The sequence below is a fragment of the Gopherus flavomarginatus genome, chromosome 11 (assembly GCF_025201925.1).
Source record: "Gopherus flavomarginatus isolate rGopFla2 chromosome 11, rGopFla2.mat.asm, whole genome shotgun sequence".
NCBI lineage: Eukaryota > Metazoa > Chordata > Testudines > Testudinidae > Gopherus > Gopherus flavomarginatus.
In genome coordinates this window covers 23,818,765-23,838,969 of record NC_066627.1, presented here as the reverse complement: position 1 = coordinate 23,838,969, position 20,205 = coordinate 23,818,765, and the positions used below count along the sequence as shown (strand labels likewise).

The following is a 20,205-nucleotide window of genomic DNA, read 5'->3' as shown; positions in this document are numbered from 1 at the left end:
GCATGCTCAGTAGAAGCAGACTCTTCAGAGAATTTAGCTACCAAACTCCACAGATTCTCTGCTAAGCAGATGTGAATTGCGATTTTCAGAGGCTCATAAATTGAGATGGCAAAAGGCCTGTCCCTGATGCCAGGGCCACCCCACTTCTGAATTTCAAGCCCCTGTTTCAAAGCATGGAGGCATTAAAGCTATTCAACGAAAAATAGAAAATTTCAGCCTAAAGTGTTTAAGTTTAGCAAAGTTATAAGCATATATGTATGTATATACATGCATACTCATATATATCATATACATGGATTTTAAATTCATTAGTGGACTAGAAATGGCACCCATACACCCTAAACATATTTACTGTGCATATTTCCAGCCACTCTATATCGTTCCCGAAAATCTCCTTACTGCTGTATTATCTTCTCTGCTACAGTAATTCACAGATTTTATTTTCCACAACATTTTTAATTTATATCATGTTTTATTTATGCTACCGTCTTTTGTGAAATCCCAAATTTCAAACCAGACACAAACAGCACACACATAAAGTAGACTTCTCATTATCAGCCTGACATAGGAAACACAATTGACTGAAATAAATCTTGGGTTTTATGTCAGTGAGGCATTTACAGAGTACGTGACATTTCGCAGCAATACAAATTGTACATTAAAAGATAATTTTCCAAACATGATACCAAATATGCACTTGGAGTGTTGCACCATTATGTAGAGTAATACTGCAACTGTGCTTTAACAAATGCTGTTGTTATTTTGGACTAGTTCAGTTTCAAGATTGCATCAGGCCTTGTGAGTAGGTTTAGGAGTGATTAAGTTTACTGCGCACAAAAGCCAGCTATTTGGCAAACTGTCAACACAGCGTAATTGATATTTTAATTACACCACTAATACATACATGCTGCTGCTCACAATGAGCCTCCTCATTGGTGTTAGACAAACAGCTTACTTATGGCTCTGATTATTGTTCCAAAGAAGTCTGCATTTAAATTGGTAATATTCTAAATTGCTATAAAAATGAACCAAATTGTTTTTGCAAATTCCTAATGGCAAGAAATGCACAGAACAATGCAAACAGAAATGATCATCCCGCTTGGCATATGTTCTGTGGGATGAAATGGGGCACTGGCAATTTACAGCTGAATGTCCAGGAAAATCTCGTAAAGGTGACACCTACTATTAGGTGGTGGAATAGTCTCTCTCAAGTCGTAGAAGCTTAGCCATTGAGATATAATGAGTGGCAAAGAACTGCACAATATATAAATACATATATAACTGTGGACAAGAATTTTGCATTGGCTAATGGAAGAACTGGAAGAATTCAAAGACCTAAAAGGTCTTTTCTACCTCTACAATCCTGGGAAAACACCATGTATTGCCCATGTAACATGGACTTCTGGCCCTCTCTTTACACATGCTTACTGAAAGGGAAATCAGAGCTGCCATCAATTGGCCAGACCCTGCAGCCTAGTACTTCGGAGGTTGTGGTTAAACCCCTTCTCCTAGATCTGAGCAGACAGGATGACACTGTATGAAGGGGGAGATTTTTAAAGGCACTAATAGGAGCCATGTCTCCAAAGGCAATTGTGCACCTAGTTGACCTCTGTGCTTTTGAAAATCTCCCATGCAGTGTGTTTAAAATTGCTAGGGGCATCTGGGACCGCCTCTCCTCTCTTCTCACATCTCCCCTCCCATCTCTGCCATGCCAGACACACCGGCCTTGACATCCCATTTAGATCCTACTCGCACTTCTCTCTCCCTGCTATTTCCTGCATTGTTCCCAAGGCATGGAATGACCTCTCAGTCCCAGCGCTCCAGGCCCCTTGCCTCTCATCACTACAGACCCTCCTCAAAGCCCTCTTTTCTGTAAGGCCAGTAGGGGTGAACTAATTACTGATTAGGGACGGAGGACAAGGAAAAACCTGAGCTGTTCCCCTCTCTGGGTCCCACAGATGGAGATCTCTCTTTCGGATGAACTCTACAGAGGAGTGGCTCTCTATTTTGATGTATTACGCATACTGAGTGTATTGTTGGCACTAAACAATAAGGTTGGGATTTTCAAAGGGATTTTGAAAGATCAGAAGGAGTTGTGCTCTTAACTCCTTCCCTCCAGCAAATATGAAAATCCCAGCATGAATAATTATTCATCCATCCACATCCTGTGCTCTTTGCTGGAGGATCTGAGCATCTGTAATAACAATAATGCCAGAGCAGTGTCTCCTAAGGAGCTGAGGTACAATATGATCCAGATATCTGTACAAACAGGCTAAGGACAAGTAACCCAGTGTGCAGATGCAATTGCTGAATTTCACATATTAGCATCTCAACCATTTAATTAGCATGGTTGAAGTGGGAAGCCCTGGAAAGGTCCACACTAGGGGTTGATCTGTACTCAAGCACACTCAAAGCTCCCGTGGACATAGGGCCTGGTTATGGGAACTGGTGAGCATCTGCAACTGCTAATGAAGTCAATGGACGTGGTCCTACTCCCATTAAAATCAAGAGGAGCTTTGCCACTGATTCTCACGAGAGCCCAAAGGGAGTTGTCACCTCTCTGCATCTCCCAGAACCAGATGGAGAGGGCTGAACATTCAGAAAACAGCACGTGCTATAAGAGTGTGCAAGCAGGGGATTTTGAAATGATGTGGCCATGCACTGCTGGGTAGGGTCACGGCATGACCTTGGAATAGGAACACTCAGCCTCTTTCAGAGCTGCTCAGGGGTCACCTAGGGCAATGCAGCACAGGCAAATGAGGCACAGTGCAGGCCCGTGCAAGCGAAGAGGCACAGCAGTTAAGGGAAGCTGCAAATACGACTCAGAAAGAGGATTTTAAGCAAATGGAAACAGCAGGTCAATTTACTGCAAAGTAAAAGCTACACTTCAGGCACCATTACTCCCCGGTGGGCCTGGCCTGTTGGCAACAGCAACTAGAGTGGGACCGGGACATCCAGCACACAGACTCATAGACTTTAAGGCCAGAAGGGACTACTGCGATCATCTAAAAGCTTATCTTGGATTGCATCTTCCTCCTGAAGCCGCCAGGACAGTGAACTGCTCTGCAAGCCACTCCTCCAGCTCAGGCATAGGGTCCCAAAACAATCTCTGTCACACTGCCGCTGACTCAGCCTCTCCACAGACCCAGGATTTCAGTGGGCAGCAGGATTGTGAACTGATCCAGCCGCAAGTCTCTGGGCACCCAGGGCTCAGTGTGCTGCCGAGCAGGTGTAGGAGGGGACATTCAGCACCATGAGGACTAATACCAACTGCCTGCTCACACCATGTGTTTCCTGGTTTGTCTGGAATGAGACATAACCTAGAGAGGTAAGGGTCCTGCCTTGTCCTCATCCCCATCCTTAGTACCTGCAGCAAAGCTTATTACAATGGCCAGATAACATATTTACCACATTTCCAAAGGCTCTCTCAAGCCATGGCCACGCTATGCTGTTGTCTAGTTGAGAAATTAGGTCTCATCCACTGATACCCCTATGGATTCATGGAATAAAGATATTGTAAAGAGAGTGGCCTAGACAGCCGTGCTCCTGCACAGTCCAGAACCTGCAATATTTGTCCATTGCCTGAGGATCCAGTCAGTGAAGACCTGATATTGATGTTGCTTCCAGCTGTGCCTGGCTGGTGAGCTGCCAAGACCATACCAGTGTGCCCTACAGCAGCTACTAGCCAAGCTGGTGAGGTGTAACTCTGAGCTCCAGCTGCCCCTGTGGAGCAGCTGTTGGGGGGAGAATTGCTAGATGGCACTGGGAAGGCTCTTTACACAATTCCAGTGCTGAATCCATGTCCATGCCAGACCTTGATTGCACAGTTCTGCCTGCCTGGGTATATCAGTCTTTGAATATAGACACCATCTCATGTACCTATAAACCCCACTGCATACAAGCTGCCTTGAAAGTGTGACCACTAATCACAGCACTGCTGCTCAACCACCCCAAAAGGCACAGAAACTCCCAAACCTGAGTGCAAAGCAAAGAATTCAGACAGCAACTTTTTACAAATGCCCGTTCCTGTGATCTAGAAAGAGCAACATGGTTTTGGTTTATTAATTTTTAAAATATGTATAAAAGTAATTTCCTCCTAGACTTGTCTTCTAGGTTCCAACCTGGAGTGACATTTTATAACCTAGTGATAAACCCCGGAAAAAAAGGGGGGGCTTTCAAATGAAATCTTAACAGGCGCACACGTGGGTGCTGCTAAACTAAGCTCTCAAGGAGGTGGGGCAAATGCCTTAAAAGAGTTAGTGAAGGCAAAATAATGTTCATTAAAAATAGAAAAACAACTGAAAAACTATCCTTTGTATTCAACTTCGCACTCGTACATCATAATGTTCCAGTAAAAGCCCATTTTCCCTTGAGATAATAAAAGAATTGAATTTTTCCTTATCGGTCATCTATTTTTCTAGCTAAAGCTATTACTCCCGCTCTGCGGTTGCTAGGCAACAAGAAATATTAATAGCAGCTTTTATTAGCTTAGCTTTAGCAGCAGAGTACCAGAATGAGAAAATGGAAAACATAAATGTGTTACATAAATCTTTCAACCTTTCAGGGTTTGTGTTAGTCTCTGTTTTCATAATGATTTATTGAAGTGATGGTTCATTTATGAGAAAAAGGAGTGTGAAATAAGAAAACGGAACATTACCCTGAAGGACTGTTTGAAAATAAATAATTATAGGAGGTGAAGAAAAGCTGTTTAAAACCATTTTTCTGAGTTTTATAAAATTTAAAAAGACATATTTCTTTCATTTATTGCCTCCGAGAAAAACACTAGCAGGAGATTGCAAACAAGGCTCCGTTTAATACAAAGAAACCTTCACATATGATTGTATTATTATTATTTTCCACCCAGGCCTTATCTTAGGCAGTTTAGTTTTTAAACTGTGAACCACTAATGAGCAGAATTACAAATTAGTTAAAACCCAAGATGTAAAGAATTAGTACCACTCCAGAGAGGCACAAACCATCTTGGGTCAAAATCCATAAGGTTTCACTCTTTGGACATCGTCAGTCCCTGTGCTGACAAAGCCTGTCCCTACATTAAACTGCACCAATATTAGTGCTGTTCATTGTGTTGTAAAGCCTGCTAATTTGGAAATTAATTTGGTTTGCAGCTTGATTTGTGTGGCGTCATGCTCTGTTTTATTGCAGCTGTCCTAAGCAATAGGTCTGGTAACTGGAGCACTGTATTTAAGTTTATTTATTTCTGATTGCGCATCAGAGGTGTTTCTAAACACTGTAACTCAGGAAAGTAGGTCCTCTCAGCTACCATGTGGAAAAGTAAGACATATGGTCCTGGTACCTTATCATGCCATCTCTCCTGCAAAGAATTTTTGCCTACTTGGGTGAATTCCACCGAGTTCTTGTTTTTAAAAAAATAAATACATTAGGCAAAATCCTGGCTCCATGGACTTATGGCTAAACAGGTGGAATTTTAAGGCATGGGGAGGATATCTCCTCAAAATGAACTCTCCAGTTACGAAAGCAACCCCTCTCCCTGCAAGCCCCAGAACTAAATCACAATAATATAGCCCCTGGTCACACAGACGTTTACAATGCTGGTAGGATTGCAGACATAACTTTCCTCTGAGTGTTGCCTTCCCATGTCCCACCTGCATACCTCAGCCCACGAGGGCCTTCCACAGCATCCAGCACAGAGAGTATGCCATGCCACAGAGGCTATGACCTCCCTTCCTCCATATCTGGAAAGACAGAGATCATGTCTTGGGCCGGGGTCCACCAGCTACAATCTGACCCATAATTCTGAGGGGAAGGAGGAGGAGTGGGACAGAATCACAGCCCGATTATGAACAATGCAGCCAATTATTCTACAGGATTTTCTTCATTTTAGGGCCATGATAAGAGCAAATTTGCTGCTAGGTTTAAGATTCCCCCCAATCCTAAAACACATGGAAATGTTGTTTTAAATGATAAAGAAACAAAATTCCAATGGGAACAGGTTTTCAAAAATCACTAAAATAAGCATCCCCTCCCCCATGCAGGAGAACAGGAAAGTGAAACTGACTAAGGTGCAATTCCATGATATTTAAACATTGCGGGATCAGGGCCTAACTTAGATACAGAAGCAAAGTTGACTTCCAGTCTGTTCTCGTGCTGAAGTAAAACAAAAAAAGAGGAGATGAATACCAGAGCTAGAGGGAACGTGATTCAATTTCCTTTTTAATTGTTCAGCTCTAATAATCCAAGCCATTGGGTTTGATTCAGTGCTAGGTCAAGGGATGCTATGGTGATATATGCAGTATCAATGTGGGGGATGGGATTTGGACGTACAAAACACTATACATTAATTTCATATTTGAAATAAGTCTCACTGAAATAATTTTTTTGTTTGTTTCCCCTTCTGTTCGCTGACTACCTGGACCATTTAGACTGTGAGCTCTTTGGGACCGGGGCTGTCTCTCACTGTGTGTTTGTAAAGCACTTAACACAATGGAATCCTGGTCTCAGCAGAGACCTCCGGATTCTACCATAACAATAGCAATATCCTGTTCATGACATTGTTCCTTTAAATCCTCTTATAAAGCAATAGTGCTAGATTACAAAGAATACTTTTAATACATTTTTATTTAAAATATGTAACTTTTATTTACAATAGACAGGAATTTGAGATATATTTATTTATTTAAATAGTTCCATATTTAAATATTTATAAACAATAAATAAATTATACCATCTGCCAAGCTAAAAATCACATTTAACAATTTCCATACCTGAGAAAAACAGCAAATGGTTAACACTTGTTTTTCTAGTAAATTTCGAATTGGTTTCCTTTTTGGGCTGTTTCCCATGTTAGAAAATGATCCAAAACTAATTGTAATAAATTATTATCATTAGAGTGTAAGCTCCTTAGGGCAGAGACCCTCTTTTTGCTCTGTGTCTGTACGGTGCCTCATAAAATGTCCATGCCTGGGGCTCTGAGGCAGTACCCCAATACAAATAACTAACAATAAATTATTAAGACTTGCACTGACTTCAGTGGGATTTGGATCTGGCCCTAAGGGAGCACACAGTTACGTAAGGGCTCATCAGCACAGCAGGTCTGACTCAGGAGAAAGAGTGGATTCAAGTATGTGAGCAGTCTGAGGAAAGAGAACAGAGATGACTAAGGGTTTGATCCCGGGGAAAAGTTACGCCTGCTAGGTCCCACGGACAATGTGCAAGAATAACGGGGGGCACAGCTGTTTGCAGGATTGGACGCCGAGAGAGAAATTGCTGGGGTGGGGAAAGCTGTTGGAAATATCATGAAGAAAGAACCAAGGGGGTGGGAACTGGGACATTTGGGGAAAAGGAATAAGGGATGAAAAATGAGGAGAAGCAACAACAAGAGAGAGATGGAGGGAGACATATGGAGCAAAGACACATTCTGCGACAGAAGAAAAGGTAGTGAATCAGAAGAGAAAATGCAGCAACACAGTCACAGGGCTCTGGATGGTTCCAGTTGACATTTCAAATGTCTGATTGAATATTGCTGTTTATTATTTATTATTCAGATTGTGTTCGGGGCCTGCACTGCGTGAAGCATTTTCTAAACACAAAGGACCCTAGCCTGAACAGTTCACAATCTACAGTCTTCGACTATTTGCATGTTTAATGATTCTGGGCTTTGATCAGGGAGAGGGGATGGGGATGGGATTTGGATGTACAAAACACTATACATTAATTTCATATTTGAAATAAGTCTCACTGAAATAATTTTTTTGTTTGTTTCCCCTTCTGTTCGCTGACTACCTGGACCATTTAGACTGTGAGCTCTTTGGGACCGGGGCTGTCTCTCACTGTGTGTTTGTAAAGCATTTAACACAATGGAATCATCTCCCCCATTATGCAGACATACCTACACATCCCAGCCCCAGCCAAAGGAAGTAGCTATTTTTAGTTTCCATTCTCATTGATAGGCAGATTGTTTACAGATGGATTGTTTATTTGGCTTTTATTTATATTTCATTCAAAACTGCCACAAAGTTAAAAGAAAGTTATTTAGGTTGCAAAATCAAGCAATCGGTTGTTAGGTAGTTCCAGATTTACAGATGCCCTTGCAATCTTAACTCTGCTTCTTTGTGTATGTATCCTGTGCATTAAATAAGATGGGGGTTAAGTGGAAAAAACAGCATATGCTATAATTAAAGAGTGTATCATAATGCATATATACCAGAGGCTGAATTAAAGTTACATTGGCAACTGTAAAACTGGCATAGTCTAACTTCCAAGTTCTTGCAACCTTAATTTTCTTTTAACTCAGAGTTTATCTACCTGTATAGCAATGCAGCTGCGCTACTGTAGCGCTTAGCAAAGACATTACCTATGTCAATGGGAGAGCTTCTCAAAAAGGGGTCGCCACTTGTGTAGGGAAAGCCCCTGGCGGGCCGAGCCGGTGTGTTTACCTGCCCCGTCCGCAGGTCCAGCCGATCGCGGCTCCCACTGGCTGCGGATCGCTGCTCTGGGCCAATGGGAGCTGCTGGAAGCGTTGTGGGCTGAGGACTTACTGGCTGCTACTTCAGTAGCTCTCATTGGCCTGGAGCAGTGGTGAAGTGTGGCCAGTGGGAGCTGCGATCGGCCAGACCTGCGGATGGGGCAGGTAAACACACTGGCCGGGCCTGCCAGGGGCTTTCCCTACACAAGCAGCGATCCCTGTTTGAGAAGCCCTGGCATAGGTACTCCACCTCTCCAAGAGGCAGTCAGAGAAGCCCTCCCATCAATATAGTGCTACCTACACTGGGGGTTAGGTCAGTATAAACGTGTCACTCAGGGGGGTGGATTTTCATGCCCAAGCGATGCAATTATACTGACATAAGCCTGTAGTGTAGGCCAAGCCTTAATGTGTGTGTGGATAGAATACAAAATTTTCAGTTTTTTTGTAATTGTAACAACTCCCCCCATGCACTGGATTTGAACCTTGAACTTCTAGCCCTGGTGCTCAAACTGCTACAGCTTGATCTACAGGACTAACTACACTAGCTAGTAGGAGGAGAAATCTGTTATCCCACTGAGTCAAGAGGATGGTTATGGAGAGCCCAGGCTGGCTCTCTTTCCCACAGTGATCTAGGGGAACTTCTGCCCCACATGGTGCCCCTAGAAGAAAATATGGGACACTAGAGGTTGTGTTCTGGTATGGAGGAGCTCAGCCTGGCCCATCTCTTCCTAATCCTCCAATACAGCTGCTCTGGCAGCTCCCAAGCACTCTCAGCACAGTGATTGCTGCTGCTGCTGCTAATTTGGTGGCAGTGTAGGCCCAACTTTAGAATATTAATGTTCAGTTATTACTTGGGTGGGCTGCGAATGTTTTCCTGAGACATAGCAGAGACAGAAGTGAAATAAAAGTTGACTTTCAACAGTTTACAGCTCAGAAAAACTCAATGGAATTTTGTTGAACAAAGAAAAGGCACTCTTCTACATTTCAAAGTCCTATTGCTAACCATGGACATTTTTGAACTTCTCAAATAAAGTCACAAGAATGTTTAATGATGGAAAGTGTTAGGGCAGATTAGATACAGGAGTTGCTACCAGCTTCCCCTATAATACAGTGATCACCGCTAAAAGGTCAGCACTTGCTAATAGTTACCGTTGCATGGTATCTAAGACACTGACGCTTCCACACACACAAAACAGTGTATGAAACAATAATGGCCTTGGGTCTGCCCCTACCGTGGTGGAATCCATAGGAGAGGAGCACAGGGGACAGAACTCTCGGCAACGATACCTTCAGCATCTCAAACCCCCTCGCTGAACCAGTCACACACAATGCCAAAGCCCAAGCGAGGAATGCCCCAGTAATTTTGCATTTCCAGTGCTCTAATATCCTTTCACTGCTATTGTGCCAGGCTAGGACCATGGAAAAACAAAGCTATGTTGCTGGAATTGGTGTCTGTTTACATGGAATTTTGTGATATTCATCTCCTAGGAGCAGATTTGAAACAATGTGACCCCAAGTGTTTGAGTCAATGGTAAGTTACAATGGCAGGCGCAGTTCCAAACTGGGCCAGTGTTGGAGCTATCAGTGGGCTCCCATCTGGCCGACCAGCAGCGCTGCTATTAGGGAGTGAAGTGTAGAGGCTGGGCCCTCAATAGACTCAGGGGACTTCTCCTCTTTACGGGATGAACCCCTGCACAGCCAGGGAAGCCCAATCCAAAATGGTTGTGGGTAGAGCTGCGTGCAGAGAGGGTAGCCTGGCCCAGGGCAGCACAGAAGGAGTCACTGTAAGTGGTGGTTCCCGTCACAGTCCAGTAAAGTTCCATCTCTGGGCCAGGATACTCCCCCGACTTCTCCCCTCTGCTTGGAGTGTGGCATAGGAGCCACTCCCCGGTAGGGGAGCCTCCAGCGCCGACAGGCTCCGTTCGGGAGTCTCACACAATGAGGGATGCAGACATTCTGAGACCCCTATCTAATATTTATGGAAATATGTTTGCATTGCATTGGAAATTCTTCAGCTCTGACCTTGATCACCCTTTGTTTCTGTCAAACATGTTCTTCCAAATCCCTTCTGAAAACTCATTTATTCACAACAGCTCTTTAACACAACATGCTCCCATTCTCCCTGCTACCACTGCCAATTTAACCTCAGCTGTTTCAAAGGCTGGGACTGGGCTGCCTCCGGTCACTTTCATCCAAGTTTCTGTGGCTGCACCACTCTCTCCAATGTTCTGTCTTCAGTAATCACCCCAATTTGGACAGCACCCTCGTCCACAGTGCCAAAGCCCAGAACGTGCTCTGCTACCCGCGCCATCACCACAGACACTCCTCATGGACACAGACAGGTAGCAACAACTGCTGGCTCCAGGCAAAAATCCTTGTGCTCACTGAAGCTGGTCAAAATTTTTCTTTCAAAACTCTTTTTCTGACAGAAAACACCATTTTTCTATATTACTGGTTTTTGGAAGAGGAGGGAAATTTTCATTTTGTTCGAAATCTTTTCCTCTCTCACCAAAACATTTTCTGTTTTTCTTTTTTTTTGCCCCTCACACACTGTCCCTTTTTTCTCTCCCTCTGCACTCCCATTTTTATCTCCTCCCTATTTTTTGGAGGCAAAAAACAGAGAGAAAGTGGAAAAAAACCTGACAATTTGTGGGGCTGGGGTTTGTCAAAATATTTCCCATCAGAAAGCAACCTTTTCTGACCAGCCCCGACACTTTTCCCTGCCTCCTGACTATCCTTGTGTTCCTCCCATCTCTCTACTCCTTGCCTATCCCCAGCCCAGGACACCTTCCTTCTCTCCTCCATCCTTTCTAGCTCTCTCATTCTCTTGTCCTCTGCCATCTCGCTCCCTGCCCCTCATATTTCCCACCACCTTCTTTCCTCTCATCACCTTCACCTATTTCCCCAACCTGTGAAAAGTCACCATTTGTATTAACAGTGACACAGGCAAGAGAAGAAACGCCCCCCCACTACATTACTGAACCATCCACATTACCAAGATGAGCACATAATGTAAGAGAATGAACACAACGGGTCAAATCCTAATCTCACTCAAGTTTATGGCAAAACTCCCAAGGACTTCAATGCCCTTCTCCACCAGCCCACTTCCAGCCCTTCTTTCCTATTGTTTATTTAATTCACTCATGCATCTTGTAGGTCATAGGCTCATTGGAGCAGGGATCGTGTCCTGTATGTTTGCACAGCACCCAACACAACAGGCCGCTGATTCTGACTGAGGTATTAGGTGTGATTAACTAATAGTATCTGTAATTATGCGCCTGAGTCCAAGGTGGCACAAAAACCATCTCCATTTATTCTCACTATGTTTGTAATGATATTCCTTAAAATTCAGGCCTGAGGAAGATACCTATGGTTGCATCTCAGCTTTTTGCTTTGCTATTTCATGTTATGGTTTTTATTTGTGCAGGAAATTTTGCACAATAAATGCTTCCTTACTAGTGACACAGCAGCATGCTTTCTGCATATCAATGGAGAGAAGGTCAGCTAGCTTTCTGCATGCTTCAGGTGCTGAGGAAAAGGCCCGAGGGCCAGAGGGGAGAACAGAACAAAACCATCCACTGGGCTACCCACCCTCAGCCAGAGGAGCAGGCAGAGGATAGAACAGAGATCCTGAGAACACAGCAGAGTGGCTCAACATTGTTCAGTTGAAAATCTTCTCCATCAAAAAACGCAGTCTCATTGAAATAAAAATGTTTCACAAAAGCACTGCTATTTCAAGGAGATTTTTCCACAAAAACATTTGAAATGAAACAAACATGTTAATTCTGTTTTGTTTCAAATCACAATTTTCATTTTGTTTGTGATTTTGGACTTTAGATTCCCCTCATCCTTTTCCCCCTTTTTTACATTCCCTCCTCCTTTGCCCCCATTTTGTCCCCACTGGAAAAGGATGGGAAAAACAGCTTTGGAGGATTCCCTTTCCTGCCCACTCTCATTTATCAGTAGGGCCCTACCACAGTCATGGTCCATTTTGGTCAATTTCACAGTCATAGGATTTTTTAAATGGTAAATTTTATGATTTCAGCTATTTAAATCTGAAATTTCACGGTGTTGTAATTGTAGGGGTCCTGACCCAAAAAGGAGTTGTGTAGGTGTTGCAAGGTTATTGGGGAGGGGGGGAGGAGTTGCAGTACTGCTATTCTTACTTCTGTGCTGCTGGCAACGGGCACTGTCTTCAGACCTAAGCAGCTGGAGAGTGGCGGCGGCTGGCTGGGAGCCCAGCTCTGAAGGTAGAGCCATTGCCAGCAGCAGTGCAGAAGTAAGGGTAGCATAGTATAGTATGCTGCCCAGCTCTGAAGGCAGTGCAGAAGTAAGGATGGCAATACTGTGACCCCCTAAAACAACCTTGTGATCCCCCTGCAACTCCGTTTTGGGTCAGGACCCACAATTTGAGAAACACTGGTCTCCCCACCCCCGGTAAATTTGTATAGTATAGGTAAAAGCACACAAAAGACCAGATTTCACAGGGGGAGACCAGATTTCATGGTCCATGATGTGTTTTTCATGGCCATGAATTTGGTAGGGCCCTATTTATGAGTTAAAAAAAAGGAGGGGAGTAAAAAAGGAAGAAGAAGGTGGTAAGGGACAATAACCCAAAATGTGAAATCTTTTTGATTTTTGAAAACAAACAATACAAAAAATTGTGATTCAAAATATAGTGCAAAAATGTCCTTTTGTTTACAATTTCTTATAGAAAGATCTGAGATTTTCTTCAGAACATTTTGAACAAAACATTCTGATTTGAAATTTTTCAGGGGGAAAAAAACTTGAATTTTTGGCCCGTGTTTGGTACATTTAATTTGTTTATTAATGACAAGAAATATCTATCTATGTAGTTTTCTCCCCCCAACCTCCCCATGTTGAGGTTTCTCTCTCATAAGAGCATGCACAGGCGCGCACACACACACACACACACTCAGTGACCCCCCCCCCCCTCTCACTGTCCATCCTGCAGCGCTGGAATCCCAGTGGTATCTATTCAATTATTATTATTTATTATTTGTATTATCATATCGCCTCTGAGCTACAGTTATGGACCAGGACCCCATGGTCCAAGGTGCTTCACAAACATAGAACAAAAAGACAGTCCCCCACCCCAAAGAGGTGGCAATCTAAGTATAAGACAAGTGACCACAAAGGGACAGATAGATGAGGGTACAGGGAAACTACATCAGTCAACAAGGGAGGCTATGATCAAAGCACACCAGAAGCCTAACCACTGTCAAGTTTTCTGTAGGCCTCTTTCTTCTCCTTCAAAGTTCTGCTCTTCCACAGAGGCAGCCTGTACATGAAGTTTGGAATGTCCCGTGTGCCACACAAATGTGCTGAACCTCACATCTTCAACAAAGGAAGAGGTCTGAAGATGAACACCCAATTCAAGCCAGCCAGGACATATCAAACACTCAGATAGAAAGAAGAGGAATAAAATCAGCAGCTTTTTGATCCCCTTGCAAATCAATCCAGACCAAGGGATGTTGCTGGGGAATCTGGGATGGTTGGCAATGCTATCTAATTGTGTCCCAAGGAAACATGAGTCTGCAAGAGCGAGACCAGACACTAGATCTCATGGAGCAGTCTGAAATGCCCAAGGAGCAACTGGCTGAGCAAAAGCAGGTAGCACAGAGGAGCTGCTGAGGAAGGGAAACTGTTGATAGGATGTATTCATGATAAGCAAATATGGAGGTGACCTTAGTTTTGTAAAACCTCCTTGGTCAGGTTACTGCTCTGGAGATGTAATACAAGGTCCCATTTTATCAATACCCTACATTCCAGGAGCAGGGAATGCTACACAGGAGGTCAGACTAGATGATCACAGTGGTCCCTTCTGGGCTAACAAAATCTGAATCAGACAAAAGATTCCCGTTTTGGCCCATTTTTGAAACACGACCACACAGCCCAGGGAGCCAGGACACTGGGGTTCTATTGCTAGCTCTTTAATGACGCAATGTGGGACTTTTAACAAACTATTTCACCTTGTAGTGCTCCTTTCTGCACAATGGGGATAGCAATTTCCTACCTCCCTGGGGTATTGTGAAGCTTCATGAAATGGCTGGAAAGTGTTAGTTATCAGATTCTTAGATAGGAGACACTACAGGATTGCAAAGCATCCCTTATCCCAATTGCTTTTTGAGCAGTAGAGTAAATGTCTTTTCCCATTGCTCTCAGTAATGTCTAGGTCATGTCATTTTAATAGTCCTAGACTTTTCATTAGCACACATGAAAAAATCTTAGTTATTGGACATAAATTCTTAACAACATTTAAAATTTGTATCCCAAACTACTTGCAGTTATAATTTTTCTCTTTCATTAAAAATATTTTTAACCCAGAAATAAAATAAATGGCAGCAAAGGTAGGAAACATCTGTGTATGCAAAAAAATGTGCAGACCATTGCGAGCCAAAGCACATAGGAGGCGTGTCAATACCCTTAACATTTGCATTAGTCATTTAGGTCTTGAAACAAAGACCAAATTTCATCAGACTTCCTGCTGAACTCTCAAACAAGAGTCACCTTCCTAACTGGCTGATGCCCCCATTACTACACACAGTGAAACAATTACTGCTTTGTTATTGTCAAGTCAGTAAACATATTCCTCCTCAGAATGAATTTTTCCTGTTGCAGATATCTACCTTAAATATGGGTAACTTTCAGGGAGGACCACAGCACTTCAGACACCCTGCAATGTCACCCAAGAAATGCCTGAAGCACAGTCTACTTCATTAGACCATGACCAAGTGGGTTATGACTTGATGGGCATGCGGGCAGAAGGTATTAATGATACAAATTTAAAAATCTGCTCCATCTCTGGGATTTTATTGTTTCCTCATGTGTGCGCACAGCTCCCATTAATGCTAATCAGGCTTACACATGCACATTGGGACAAACGCTGTACTGCCATGAGCGCACACTGGAGTCAGTGGGATCCCTGTCCGTGCATCCAAAGGCAGAATTTGGTCAATTTGTGAGGGAAAAGGGGGGTCAGGCTGTAACAAAAAGTTGATAGAGGAAAAGTGTTTGACAGGCAGGTAAGAAAGGATTTCATTTGGGCCTAAAATTACTACACAATTCATTTACTGATCTGCCTCGTTACCACTGGGACCTATGGAGATATCTTTCCCAATGGCTTTGCTTTAAAACCAAACGCTTCCAATTCACTATCAGCTGGAAAATTCAGGTTCCTTGGATTTTTAATTTTAGTGGTAAGGGGGAAACAACTCAATCTCTCTATTCTGTTTTCAGCATACTAAGCCCCCTTCTTATCTTCCCTAGCTCAGTCCTGATTTATTGTCAAGATGCTGCATTTGTAAAACAGAACCATAAAATAAGAAAGAGAACATTTCCCAAGGACTACTCCAAAATAAATTATTTCAGACATTCAGAAGCTGCTTAATAAATCCCACTATTCTTGTTTCTCTGGGTATTTTAGAAACTGATTTATCAATGCAATATCACCTCGCAAAAATGAGACAATTCACACAGGGTAAAAATATTGTGGTATGAAAATAGGGGTCAGAAGTAGGGGCTGTGCTTTAAATTAAACTAGGGAAAACATCTTTCATACAAAATTGACTCTTTTTGTCTCAGAAATGAATAATTTAATGAACTAAGAACCTAAAACCTAAAGAGGAGCCCAATGTAATACTTAATTTCACAGAAAGAGATCTGTTTTCAATATCATGCTCAAACAATTGTTTTTAAACACACAAACTTTATCAAGGGGGGGGGGGAAGTGCAGACACGCCAAGGATTTTGGGAGTTTTGGTGCGTTCCTAGAGAAAGTGATAATAGCTCCTGTGAACACTACTACCTTCCAGACCCTCATCTACTGAGGCAAGGAAAAGCAAATACTCTTTAGCCAGGATGGTTGCGGAGATGCAGGCATGTTAATTAAATAAAATTAGCTCTGTTTGATATTGATGCATTCCAGTGACACCCATGGAAATCAATGATCTTAGAAGCAACTAATATAGAAAACCTACCATGTAGTTAAATCTGCTAAAAGGGAAAATATTATTAAATGACTTCATCATAAATTCAACACAGCTGATGAAATCAAGACAAAAGCTTACACAACAAGGCTGTTTCTGTGCTGAACTGATCTCTATACTGGGTTAAATAAGTGTTTTTTTTCCCCTCAGACCTCCATTTTTAATTCAGTATCCCTGTGCTAGTCCTTTCTGCAATAGGTTAACATGAAACTTCTGAAGATATCGCCTTGTTCCAGAGTAACCCAAAAGGCATTTTAAGACTGCCAGCTCTAACCTATGCAGGACTGGGGACTGATACTGCTCCCCTCAAAGTCATGAGCAAAGCTCCCACTGACTTTGAGAGGACATGGGGTAGGCTCAGTTCTTTCACTAAATGGGCTTTTAAACCATAGAATGAGGTAGTCCATGCCACACCTTAACCTTTTTACTAGGCCAGTGAGCAGATTGCTCCCATTTTACAGTACTTGTAACGAACATAGTGGTCTATTTATTATTCAAAAGATCATTTTTGGATGCTTTGTTTTAACGTAAGAACATAAGAATGGCCACACTGGGTCAGACCAAAGGTCCATCCACCCCAGTATCCTGTCTACTGAAGTGACCAATGACAGGTGTCCCAGAGGGAGCGAACCTAACAGGTAATGATCAAGTGATCTCTTTCCTGCCATCCATCTCTACCCTCTGACAAACAGAGGCTAGGGACAACATTCCTTACCCATCCTGGCTAATAGCCATTAATGGGCTTAACCTCCCTGAATGTATCTAGTTCTCTTTTAAACTCTGTTATAGTCCTAGCCTTCACAACCTCCTCAGGAAAGGAGTTCCACGGGTTGACTATGCGCTGTGTGAAGAACTTCCTTTTATTTGTTTTAAACCTGATGCCCATTAATTTCATTCGGTGGCCCCTAGTTCTTAAATTATGAGAACAAGTAAATAACTTTTACTTATTCACTTTCTCCACACCATTCATGATTTTATATACCTCTAACATATTCCCCCCCCTTAGTCTCCTCTTTTCCAAGCTGAAAAGTCCTAGCCTCTTTAATATCTCCTCACATGGGACCCGTTCCAAACCTTTAATCATTTTTGTTGCCCTTCTCTGAACATTTTCTAATGCCACTATATCTTTTCTGAGACGAGGAGACCACATCTGTACTTAGTATTCAAGATGTGGGCGTACCATGGATTTATATAAGAGCAATAAGATATTCTCCATCTTATTCTCTATCCCTTTTTTAATGATTCCTAACATCCTGTTTGCTTTTTTGACTGCTGCTGCACACTGCGTGGACATCTTCAGAGAACTATGCACGATGATTCCAGATCTCTTTCCTGATTAGTTGTAGCTAAATTAGCCCCCATCATACTCTATGTATAGTTGGGGTTATTTTTTCCAATGTGTTTTGGATGACCCAACCAAAGTATGCAGGAAAAATAAAGCATGCATACTTCTCTCCCGAAAGGCAAGAATCAATGTGCATGACATTATGCACCAAGAGCGGAATACAAAACCACCCCTTGAATACGATTAGGTTATTAACAGGGTCCAAAAAGACACAGAATTTAAAATACAAAATTACGCTGAAAAGCACCATGACCATGGCCATGCAAATGACTTCTACAGAAACAATCAAACCACCCCCATCTTTGAGATATGCTCCCTGTCCAACTGAAGGCAGCTCGGTGTTCATTGCCTTTATTCAATCCTTAGTTGGAAATGTTTTTTCTAGAAATATCCTTCTAAATTCAAACGACTCATAATGACACACAGTGCATTGTATCAGGTCAAACAGAACACGACAAAAGAGAAAACTTTACTCACCGTAGGTAGTTGGCTGGAGAGAAGATGCCCATCCTGACTCAACATATTAGACACCATGATGGCTGGAAGGTCCATGTTCTGATAGGAATATGCTGGTATCAGGCTATTTGGAGGGAGGCCGTGACACAGTGAATGATACCCAGTTTCATGATCCACTAAGTGAAGAAGCGAGGGCTCCGGGAGGTTAGGAGGAGTTATAGGAGGGATTTCATAGTCTTCATTATTCTCATTCTGACCATTATACGTCTGAAATAATAAAAGGACATTTTTACAATGTGTCACTTCCTTGTTGCTTCAGCAAAAGAAATATTTTGTGATGCAAAAATAAATAAAAATTAACCACAACCAGTTAATACAATAATTCCTAAATGACAATTCCCAGTCATGTTCATAAGCAGGTCCCAAAGCAACATCAGACTATCACAGCATGCTGTAATTAATATCAAGATCATCCCAAATCAAACAGAAGGGCATGTCTCATGGCCTGAGCTTCAATTTCTATCACTCTGGTACAACGTCCTGCCTCCATCTGCTTTTTAGAACTGTCATCCATCTCAGCAGAAAATTCCGTGCATGGATCAATGTCGAGATATGACCAAAAGAACTAAATTTTCAAAAAGGGCTCTAAGCTTGCTTCTTGAAAGGGTATTTGCATGCACAAATCTGGTAGTAATACATACAACTGCTGCATTTGTGAGTACAAATACTTCTGTGGACACACAAATGAGTGCAATATTTATGACTGGGATTTTCAAAGAGGCTTAAGGGAAGTAAACACTCCACTCCCATGGAAAGTCAGTGGTACCTGAGCACCAAATTCCTTTAGGGTCCTTGGAAAAACTCAGTATTTATCTATCAGTTGAGAGACCTATTCAGAAATGGGGCTGTAGCATCTTTTTTTTTAAAAAAAATGAGTCTCAATTGACTGCTCCACGCATGGAGACCTGACCATATTTACTTTATTGTGCAACGGTATTTAAGAATAAAAATACCTTTAACTAACTCTTTTCCTGATGACACTACCCTGAAGAAGAACACGAATTGCAGATAGTTTTATCATGATCATTTCCAGTTCGGTGGGATTTATTAAAACATTTCCCTGATCTGTGTTAAAAATTAATCTGAAATTGCGCTCATGTAATTCTCCTGAGACAAAATATATTAGATGTACAGTAAATTTAAAATAAACGTGAATCTTGCAATAAGATTGTTAATTGTGGTATGGAAGAACATAATAATAGGTTATATTTTAAAGAGAAAGCTTGTTTTAAAGATATCCTACATCATATATGACTATACTATATGAAATTCTGATTACCCCTAGTGTTATACACATGGATTTTAAGATCAGTTTCCAAGATCACCTAGTTTCATGATTAGATTTTAATTTAATACTTGACTTAAGACCAGAAAAATGTGTGTAAAAATGGTTAAACATTGTAGACTATTAAGCCATTGCCCCAAAACTCTCACACAAATCCTCACCCTCCATCACTCTAGATTAAAATAATAATAAAATAAAAGATTTATGTAACTTGAATTAAAAAGTCTTCATGAAACGCAGCAGAGAGCAAGTGACGAAAAGGCTGTCTGGAATCTCGTTATGAAGCACAGTCGGAGAGTGCATGAGCTTGAGTGTTCTGGCACTTTCTTTAGAGAGAAACATTGACTGCAATGGCACCATCCCTTCGTCACTCTTCACAGAGGTGCAGAGTTTAACATTTTCATTATCCTTAGCTAAGGTGAGTCCCCGCCCTTTTTTGTCTCCCCTATGTTATTCACATGATACCACTGCAATAAAGATAGTAATCGGAGAACTGATTGTGGGGCAAATCCTGTGATTTATATGCCCTCAAAATTCCCATTGACTTCACGCTGTGTACACAAGAAATGGGGGCTCAAGGTCTATACTACTACATATTAGTATCAAC

The 20,205-nt window shown here is 42.1% G+C and overlaps 1 protein-coding gene across 4 annotated transcripts in view; it reads right to left on the bottom strand.

Moving 5' to 3' along the window:
* TOX2 (TOX high mobility group box family member 2) overlaps positions 1–20,205 on the bottom strand; it is a 259,226-nt gene that overhangs the window by 99,523 nt on the left and 139,498 nt on the right. For all 4 annotated transcript variants that reach the window (XM_050917362.1, XM_050917365.1, XM_050917364.1 and 1 more), the window contains exon 3: positions 18,275–18,520. In XM_050917362.1, the coding sequence (XP_050773319.1) occupies positions 18,275–18,520 (246 nt within the window). The remainder of the gene's footprint in view (positions 1–18,274; positions 18,521–20,205) is intronic.